Consider the following 10,959-nt stretch of genomic DNA (forward strand, 5'->3'; position numbering starts at 1 on the left):
AGGATCGCGCTTTCTATTGGCCAACTGGGCCGGTACAGCTGTCCTTCAACATAGCGAACATTACCTCAGTAGGCAGTTTATTTTTTGCAAAAGAGAAAAACTTATCTAAGGTTTACATACGGTTTTTTTGAAAGCAACTTAAGGAGATAATTTTAGAAGTATTATCACAGCCTGCTAGCGTGAGAACCTCCTTCATCTTTTCCCTTTCTCAAACGGAAGTAATTTCGCGCTTTTCTGACCGGATGAGTAGCAGCGGTTGTACATTATATATTAGCAGTTTGGAAGAATGGCGATGTTGCAATTATCTTTGCATCATTGTGAACCAGTTGTGGTTTTGGTGATAAGTAGATAAAATCATTAACGTTCGAAGGCTGCCCAGCACTCTGGTTAACAAGAGAAAGGTTATTTTTTCTTCTAGTCCGCAACTCAGCGCGAACCGCGACACGCGATTCATTCGGTGGTCGGTTGGTCGATTGGTGTGTATGTTCATTGTCGCATGAGCGCGTGTGTGTTTGCGACACGTCGTTACATGAGCTGCGTGTGTACACATGGCCTCGGTATAAAGGTGTGTTGAGACAGACGGATGTGTCACCCGGAGTGAGGCCGTTCCTACTGATCTAGCGCGAACGGAAGAAGTGAGACATCCAAATGCAGAAATGAGAGTGCATATTGACGACGATAACATTTTCCTATCGCTCATACTAACTAGTCATTTGCTTAACATAATGGAATTATTGGAAAAAAAATCACATCCCTTTCTGAAATACGACTTTATAGAACAACGCCTAATTAGCGAAACGGCAGTGACAACTCGAGATTCTTTCCTTCCATTTCAGAGGAGTGTAAAAAGCGACAACAACAAAGAAAAGGAGCCACATCGAACTGAAGCAGATATCTTCCGGTCGGAAGCGGAGTTTGGTACAGCATAAGGAAAACATATTCGTCAGTTTTAATTAGTGCTTCTAGATCAGGCGTTGCTCACGCCGAACTCAGCATCTCGCAATGGAAAAGCGAATCCTGTTGGAGAAACGTGGTCGCCCGGATAATGAGGTAAGCAGCAATCATCTCTACTTACATTAAATATTGCTAGATCAAACCATGTTGTATTTCAAATGCTGCCGAGAAAACGACTTTGATGAGCGCATGAACTGAAAGTATCCATGACATTTTCAGTGCTTTTCATTTTTTATAACATCTGTTATCCTTGGTTTATGGCTTTGTCATGAAAAATTGTCCTATTTAACAAATAAGAATTGTCTGTATTTTGATTTAGCGAAAAACGCATTTAATTATATGTGGTCGTTTGTTGTTGTAGTGAGGGTTGCCAAAATAATTAATATATTATCTGAAACCTACTTGAATGGCTTTCGTTTCCCATCGGGCATATTGTTGCGCTGGATTTTTTTTTAATTTTTCTCCTCTATTTTCTTGTTTGATCCTCTCGTTATAAAAACTATGCTGCAATCGTGTACTGTTCCCTTACTATATGATATTATTTTTTATATGAAGACATGTTAAGACATGTTGTTTTACGTTTTTCTCGCTACTACGACGTTTCGTAATCGTAACTCTTTGAGCGACATTCGACCCACCGAGCAGTATTTTTTTTTGTGGCCTGTCGTCCAACCAATGAAATGAATGCAGCATAAAAACACACACCCACACCACTTGAGGTGGCGCGCGCCTTTTCTGCCATTGAAACTTTTGGTTTTTGGCGTTAGGATGGACAGCGGCTCGGACTACAGTTAGCTCAAATTGTTGTTTAATCCCAATTCATTAATGAGCATTATGCACTCTCCCTAGTGTTAGATGGTGTGCATGCACGGCACGCACATTTTATGCTGCTTGCAAATAATTTTGTGCGCGCTCTAGCATCTCTTGCTCTCTTTTTTGTTCTCTCTTTCTCGTCTCTTCTTTGCCTGATGGGTAAGTCGTGTGTGAGAATGTTTACTTCCTCGCGTTCTGCGCTTTGAATGGCAAAGGGAATGCTTCCAATATTGTTGCTAGAGCAAGTTCTTGAAAATTGCCGGCTTGCGCATAGGAGATTTCCTAAAATGCAATCTCAAAAAGAATAAACAGCCTAGAAATAAAACATCTACGCACTGCCCGATAAAAACCCATTCCCGATCGTACGTAACGTTTGCACTCACACACGGCGCACCAATCAACAAGAGATCACACATCACACATCACGCACACACCATGTCAACAAGCCCACCTCATTGTGACTGGTGTATTGGTGAGGGCCTGCGTGCGCTGAGTGGTGAGTGGCAGAGATCTTCGAAGGTGCCTTTGTCGCTGAGTGCCCGGCATGACAAGGCAGAAGAAAGAGAAAGAAGCTGTGAAAATTTTTCGTCCAGCCGCCATCTTTGATTTTCACCTCGCGTTCGGGGCGTTTGTTTCGATGGCGTGTGAAGACTGCACTGTCAGTTTTGCATCACTGTACCAGCCGGACGTGCACCAGACCAGTGGCACTGCCACTGCATTGGTGTAAAGCACCGCTTTTCCGATTGCAAACCCCGCGGAAAAAGGCACACTATCGGGAATGCACTGGATTCGAGACATCTTCACCACCTGCATGACTGTACAGCAGCCAGCAATGGCTGCCTGCTCATGTGAACGCCTGCTTCGCGACTGTCGTGTGCGTACACTCTTTTCGTCGTACTCGACAAAGTGAGTGGAGTGAGTTTTGCGTGGCGCGTGCTGTTGGTAGACCGTTGGTGAGTGGCCAACAGCGAGCAACGCGCAAGGCTCCTCAACCACACACACCATCGATGTTCGTTATTTTCACCCACACACACACACACGCACACCTAACTACACACTCATGCACCATGTCCCATTCGTTCGAAATATGAATTTTTGTCATTCGAGCATACGAGCGATGCGAAATAACGCATAATGGCATGTAGTAAGGTGCTTATGTTTATATAGCGTGAGCCATTTTTAGCTAAATTCTGTCCCACATTGGATGTGCATTTGCATCACAGAAAACATTTGCAAATGTAACGGACTTGTTGAAAATCGATCACACATTTTGATCGAAATCGACCAACACAGTAAACTGTAGGGAACATATACAGCCAACCATGGCAACAAGGTTGGTGGGTGTGTGCGTATGGTTGCGCCGGCGAATGGTTTCTAGTGTGACCTGAGCTGCTTTTCCATAACAAATCACGCACACTTGTTCGCTCTGGTTGGCGCATATGATTTTCAATGTCGCGCTCATAATTGCAGGGTTGGTGGGTTTGAAAAGCTTATTATGTCAAATCTTAGATAATTACGACAAATCGATACATTGTACTTGGAGCTAGCCCAAAAAATTAGAGTTAATGTTTGTATACCTACTAAGAGAGTTTATTTAGTTAGAATTACTACCGTCTTTTTAAGAGCAAAGCTTATATATTGAAATTTTAAAATTAATCTATACCATTTCCTTACAATTTTAGATTACGGAGCTTATTTTGGATAACTGCCGAAGCACATACATCGATGGTCTAACAGATAGTTTCACAGCTCTTGAAACTCTCAGTCTCATTAACGTTGGATTGGTATCACTCAAAAATTTCCCTAAGTTATCTAATCTGCGTAAGCTAGAGCTATCAGATAACAGAATATCCAATGGGTTGAACCATCTTACTGGAAGCCCGAAGCTGACACATCTCAATCTATCTGGAAATCGCATCAAAGACTTCGACGAACTGCAGCCTCTGAAAGAGCTAGAGAACTTGGAAGTGTTGGATTTGTTCAACAACCAGGTCACCCTGATTGACAGTTATCGTGAAAAGCTGTTCCAACTGATTCCGTCTTTAAATTATTTGGATGGGTAAGCATCAAACTGGATTCGCACATGGTATTTTTTTAGTTTCACGTTTTTTTAATTTACAATGTATTTTATACTGTTTCAGTTTTGACAAACAGTACGTAGAAGCGCCTTCTGATGAGGAAGAAATGGCTGGTAAGTATTTATACACCACTCTATCCATTACGGTTTGTTTCGTTCGTTTGCCCTCTATTTCTGTACCTGTAAGAGTTTTGCGGTAAAGTCATTCATTCACGTAAAAGACAGTTACGGTTTGCAATGGTTCCTAACTTTGCTTGATGAATTTACTAAATTGTATTTACTACATGATCCAAAGTATCATTGCGCTATAATAACATACAGAACTCATGAAAAGTATACTGCCCAACATGCTTTAACTGGTTGTTGATAGAAAATGTGAATCAAAACTATGGCAAGAATCACCCTGCTTGCAGATAATGATAACCAACAACAACCCTCACAGTTCTCCATCAATGGTATCGAGATAGATCTCGACGAGCTAGAACAATTGGAGTCTCGCATCCGTGAGAAACGATTGAGGGAGGATACGAAGAAGCAGTCAATAAAGGGGCCCATAATGGAAGAACATCCTAATACTGCAAGTTCGAGTGTTGGTTCGGTGTCTTCCTCTACCTCTCCAGATTATGCAAAATATGAGAAGGACGATCTTGACATGCTCTATGAAGAAATTCAGCGCAAACAAGCTCTCCAAAAAGAAAACGAAGAGGAACAGAAGCGCAAGAAAGCAGCTTCATTTTTAGCCGTCCTGATTATGTTTGCTTCTTTGCTGGCATTCATCAATCAGATATGTTTTAGGGGAGAGCAACAATCGCTGGACGAAATGAATGGATTTGAAAGGGAAGAGGAAGATGAAGATGGTGATGAAGAGGATGGTGAAGGAAACAAAGACAGAGCGAATGACGAAAGTGGCTCAATGGGTGACGCAGGAACTCGCGATTTAAAGATGGAAATAGAGGGCAATGTTAACAGTGACACGTCGTTCCCACCCACATCTGGTTCTGGGGTGGATAATCGTGAATGTTCAAGAAAAGACTAATGCACTATTCGATTGTATTACTTCGTTTTCGTTCTATGGGCTCGACCACAGAAGAAGAGGAAGCGGAAGATTCATGTGAAGAGTCAGATGAGGTTTCGCTAGCCTATCTGTACAACGACAACCTCGAGGAAGATCAAGAGGATTGGAAAAGCGTCGAAGGTGATTACAACAACGGTGACGATGAATTCGACAGTGAAGACGAGGAGGAGGAAGCCGGCGACAACGATGGTGAGGAGGATGATGACAGTGATGGTGAGGACGTGGAAGGTGAAGATGAAGAGGATGGCGAAGATGATGGCGATCAAGCGGCAGAAGGAGCTGATGCGGCGACATCCGGAGCTGATGCCAAGTCAGCGCCAGTAGTCGCGACTGCAGCAACGACAACATCAGCGACAGAGGAAGCTGCTAGCGCCGGTGATGAGGAGGAAGCTGTCGCGAAAGGTATGATCAGGCCTAAATGCCAGTTTATTATTGGATCATTTTCTTTCGCCAAACTTTACTTTCTGTAACAGCAAACTCTCATGCGTTGGTTTCGTTATTTCTTTTCCAGCAAGTGAATCGGAAGCCAGGGGAAAGAAGAGAAAGTTTGAAGGCACGGACAGTGACGGCTAAGCGGCGCATTTTCAGCGCTTCCAAATCAAATGCAAATCACACAACTAACATGGGAAAGCATTCGGGGGTGTACACGATCATCTTCATTGCGTTATGGAGAATCAACAAATTCCCCCCGACGGTCCCAGTTTTTGCAATATTTAACATCATTACCGTTTTCCGGTAGTGGAATACGCAGTCTTATCATTTCTCAACCAAGGTTAGCACTACATAGAACAGCATGAAATTCAAATGATCCATTAAATAGAATCAAAACACACGTGCACGCACGCACATCCTGTAACACACATCTACAAATACACGCATACGAAGGCATTCGATATACACTGGTACATTTTAACTGAATACAAAGTAATGATACTAAGGGAATATGATTGAAGTGGAGAAATACAAAACTTTAAAACAAAGTAGATATACGATAAGACCAAGATACATATACGGTAAGATTCGCAGGGTCGTGCATTGCCCTGCAAGTTGAGAAAAGAGTATGAAAATAGCAAGAGAAAGAGCAAAACAAAGAGAAAGCAAAAAGAATGTAAGCGAGGAAGAATTAAAAAAAAGAAGAGTAAGGTTGCGGCGGATAGCATTTTGGTTTGTTGAGGATGCAATCCTCGTCTCCCAGCAGCAGCCGGAACCATTGAGATTATCCTCGAATTATAAAAGGTGTGTTCCTTTTCTTAGTAGCGAAAGGAAACAAAACATGTATTTTGAAAGTTGTTTAGAATTCCCGGAAGTAGAGAAGGCCGGAATAAGAGGTTCGTTAAATTTTGTCTTTTCCCTTTTCGACGGTTTCGGTGGAATATGAGCATCCCATTTACAAAGCATGATATGTGTTTTATAAGTTGCGTTAAAATTCGTTGCATCCTCATAAAAGCAGTTCGATTCGTCTGCAACGGTCATGGCCGTTGGGTGGTTCCTATTTCACGCGCTGTACACTTTTATTTCGATGGAGGATCAAAAATGACCAATAGAGAAAACTGAGGAACGGCCCGCAAAAGGCGATCATACAAAATAAATGTAATCCAAGACCTGATGTAAACCCAATGTAGTGTAACTTTTAATTTGCGAAGTATGTTTTATTTTTAGTAACGCCTTAGTATGAGTGCATGTTGTTGAAATTTTTGTCCTTTCTAAGCTAAGATAATTATTCTCAGGCATTTTTGTTTGTTTTGACATAAAGATTACAACCTACTTACACACACCCACTCACACACACACACACACACGAGCGGGAACACACATAACACCATATATATTGTTACGTTATCGTAGCGTTGTGGCATGCGGGACTTGAATTATCTTAAAAATTCCGCGATTTGAATTGTACTAGATATAATGCGCTCGAGTCTTGCACGCTAAGTGTCCGGCATCTTGGTGAAATGTTCTGGTTTCACAAAACATAGAGATGAGGAACACTGTGTGTTTACCGATCAGCAACACTTGTTTAGATTATTTAGCACGTATCCCGCATTTTAACTATGGGTTTTATTTCTATTTTTGTCGAGTATCGTTTCACAGTACATTTCTTCTTCGCTTCTTGGTTGTAGCTGTTTAAGGAAAGTATTGAGGCAAATCAGGGGTTTCAGGAAAACGTTTAAAAATGTTCACTTCTATTTGTCACGGCAGAAACGAACTTTCTATAACATGAATCAAATATACGTTTGCTCATTTTCACGGTTGTTTCAGGCCAAAATGGCAAATCTAGCAGGCCGTTTCTGTGTGAACTAGATTCCCGTTTGTTAAAGATTCTGAGAGGCAGAAAAAAAGCTGACCAATTGGAAGGTTATAATGCAGGGAAGAAAAATGGCCACCCCTGATAGGCTTCGTGGGAGAGTTTTATCAAATCAAAAAATGAAATATCTGATGATGGGTCGATGAGAGGCGAGCTATGTATTAATGCTTAAGCTGTATCATGAGACAGAATAATACGTGCCCTTAACACAATGACGCAAACATACTATACGGATAAGAGAAAACACAAGAGGCACGATGGATGCCATGCGAGGTGGCGAATGTATTTGCTAAGCCAGAGAAAACATGTAAAAGCCATGGAAGGCGGTAGCAAACTGATTTAAAAAATCCGATTTGGGATGGAAAAAAATACAATCTTTCTGCCTAACGTTCGTTTCGACGATCCAAATGTAGCGATAAAAGCGACGTGCGACGAAGCGGATTGCTGATTTGCGGTATGATCGCAAAACTGGAACAAAATTTATAATTACTAAGAAAATAATATTTGTTTAAATAAATCATAAAAAAAACATGTATTACACGCTGTTGTAATAATAAAACCGTTTGTCATATGAAACGAATCAGAAAGGTAAGGAAACGCCATTTTACTTTTAGGGTGTGAATGTTTGGCAGTATAAACTAAACTTATCTGATATTTATAATCCCCCATTGTCAATTCTCTAATTGATTTGTTTTTGACGAGAGGTCGTCTCTTATTATCTTTTTATTAATCAAACTATCTGATCTTGATCGAAAGTTTTCAATGAGGCTTATTGCGTGAACAGGGTATTATTACGTTTTCTTGGAACCTTATATGAAGTAGTAATACCATTTTTTTCCCATAATATGCACCAAAACTGTGTATAAACCACCTCTGTCTTTGGGGTGTTGTGTTTCTTAATTAACTTTTTAAAGAGAGCCTATCATACAACCGCTTTCAACTCTTGTATAAATAGAAAGAAAAGACAGGCCATCGTATGATATTCCGGTTCGACTGATATTTGGCACATACGCTCTTTCTTACTCTATAGAAATAATGGGAAAGTTCCACTCCCCCGATGATTACAAGGGCTCCCATGGGCAATCGAATCATTTCTCCGCCTCAGGATGTCTTGTCTGTTACACTGCACGTCATGATCGTGGTTCACATTTCATCTCAAAAGGAGTATCTATCGTACCACAGTACTAATAGTAGTGAACCTTGAACGACGCGTTCAGCGATTTCATATAAGGGAATTATTGTAAATCAAGCTGATGTTCAAAGGTTGAACCACCAACCTTGGATTTTTGGGGTGCATTATGTCACACAGAGCAAGGAATTTCTAGAAGCCATTTAGTTTACACATAAAATGGCCGCCATCTACTGCTGTTAGGTTGACATTGTGCTCCTTCTTACTTGTGATACTTTACGATCAGAGTCAATGAGAGATTATACGATCAAATTCGACAGCGTGCAGCTCTAACCAACTAAGGCAATGACGCGCAAATATTTAGTGCAATCAGCATGTTTTGGGTATCTGCGTCAGTATAAAAATTGAGTCATCATTTGGTTTCTCTCAAATTGTGGTTTTTGGCTAAATTTTGAAGACACATTTAAAAATAGAACAGTCCAGTATGTATCACATTTTATTACATTTTTTATATATTACAATTTTCGAATGGCAAACATACAAAGGTGCATGTATTCATTACTCAAATGGTGGCTGAGTGTAGAGCAATAGTCTCTACTGCCAACGTTTTTATATGGTTCTGAACAGTGTATGGAAAAGGAATACAATGGCAAGGAATTTATTCTACACAACGTTTCGCTTTTATATGTTTCAATGCCGATGATGTTCGAGATAATGTTATGGTAATGTGAAGTATTTGGTAATGTTTTTTGCTGTAGTGATTTTTAAATATAACTATATAACGCGTTTAAATAAAAAACCTGCACAAAATGCTCCGTATAGCCGTTCACTGGAAGGAAGCGACTTTCAAGAGGCAATAATCGTTATTATTTTTTTTTGCTGGTGGATCCTGAAACTTAATCGGTGTACTATGGTTTATTGGGAATCAGGTTCAAACCCCAACCAGTGCGTCTGACCTATAATGATGAACGTCGTACTCTCTTCCAAAACAATTTCTGATGTTCCAGATTCCAGTTCATCGGGAAGTTTCATTGATCGGTTGATTCGTTCAGGGCTGTTTCTTTCATTGAAGTTGAGGTAATAATTGGGTGATGATTTGCGTTGGAAGCTGCTTTGTGAGATTCGGTGAGACAAATAAAACACGCGTATATAATGTTTGGAAGCTGAATAACAATTTTGGAATACTATATATTTAACCATAAAAACATCTGTCTCATTGTTTTTCTTTTTAATAATTTTATACAAAACATTACAATGAAATTTTACATCGTTTTCATTTCTCTCTTGTTTTCTTCACTTGTTTACTCAAGGTATTAGCTGACTTAGTTTGTTTCGAACGCCCAGTGAAGGGCTTTTCACCTTTTTTTTTTCCTCTTAAATAAGCATACTTCGTAGGTTGCTTTTATTTCCAAAGATGTCACCATTTTACTTATGACCTTAATATGTTTACGGTTAGAGATTTGCTAATGCTTACTGCTTCATGCCGGCTCATCGTTGCAAGTCAAACAACACCTCCCTTATTCTATCAGTGGAACAGATGGTATCAGGCTCATTACATTCCAAAGGAGCATGAAACTATCGGACAACAAAGATAGGTAGGTGGCTGCCAAAAGTCTCCGTTTCTATATTATTTACCATCTTACCGCTTGCGTCCAGCAGTTTCTAACCCTCCACAAATTGCACCGTTCCGGATGACATCGCTAGTTTGTTTAAACTTTGTTAATGCTCAATAAAATTCGCTCACTCATCCGCTAACGTTCCGTATGCAGGTGTGAGAAGCATCGGTAGTGTTTTCCATTATAACTACGAGATGAAGAGTTTGGAGTTCGGTACCGGTATGTTTGCTAGTGTTCTAGAAAAAATGGAGAGATGCTATGCTCACAGGGGTTCATAAATCGAATGAATACCACTTAAATCAAATTGATATTACTGTTACGTCTTCCGACTTGGATTGTGTGGCTTTTCATATATATCATATATGGCTCACTTATCGTTTTGATTGTGTTGTTTAATGTGTTATTATTGAGTTTTCTTTGGATTACTCTTGACTTTTGTTTTGTGTTTCGAAGAATTTGTTTAGATGGTCGAGCGGAATTCATATTCTTTCTTTCTTTCTCTCTTTCATGCCTTGCTCTTACCTTCCTTCCTTTCATACCTCTACAACGGTTGATTTACCAAAAATTCTAGTAATGTCCTCGTTTCGATTGAATTGCTCTCGGAAAGTTCATTGACAAGGTTACGTGTTAAAGTTACGTCGTCATATTTTTTTGTGTACAAAAAAATTACCTGTAAATTTTTAGAATAAAACTGTTCTAAAACCCCGAGCATTTCGTGTTCGAACAGCTTTGTTCAGCGATTGTGTGTGTGTTCGTTATTTTTTTTTGTTTCCGATCGGTGCCCGATTACGTGTGGTAGATGGAAAAAAATTTCATCCTAAAACGCACGCAGTATCTCGTTCGATCTTTCTACCCTTTCTTTTATTTTTTTAAATTTACCCTTGCCTGTTTTGGATTTAGCACAGTCCAAATTGCCGTCTTTACGCCGTTTATTCCGTTTTTCGTTTACTATTTGTTAAGTGTTTTGTATAAGAGCGACGAAAAGATTTG

At 40.1% G+C, this 10,959-nt stretch overlaps 1 protein-coding gene across 1 annotated transcript; it reads left to right on the forward strand.

The window, feature by feature from the left end:
* Positions 1–841: 841 nt before the first annotated feature.
* LOC128724411 (acidic leucine-rich nuclear phosphoprotein 32 family member A) lies at positions 842–7,741 on the forward strand. The gene is made up of 6 exons (XM_053818136.1): positions 842–1,050; positions 3,450–3,826; positions 3,909–3,958; positions 4,258–4,857; positions 4,932–5,321; positions 5,431–7,741. The coding sequence occupies exons 1-6, from the start codon at positions 1,003–1,005 to the stop codon at positions 5,490–5,492; spliced, it is 1,527 nt and encodes a 508-aa protein (XP_053674111.1). The 5' UTR covers positions 842–1,002; the 3' UTR covers positions 5,493–7,741.
* Positions 7,742–10,959: the final 3,218 nt, after the last annotated feature.

The sequence above is a fragment of the Anopheles nili genome, chromosome 3, assembly GCF_943737925.1.
Source record: "Anopheles nili chromosome 3, idAnoNiliSN_F5_01, whole genome shotgun sequence".
Taxonomy (NCBI): Eukaryota; Metazoa; Arthropoda; class Insecta; order Diptera; family Culicidae; genus Anopheles; species Anopheles nili.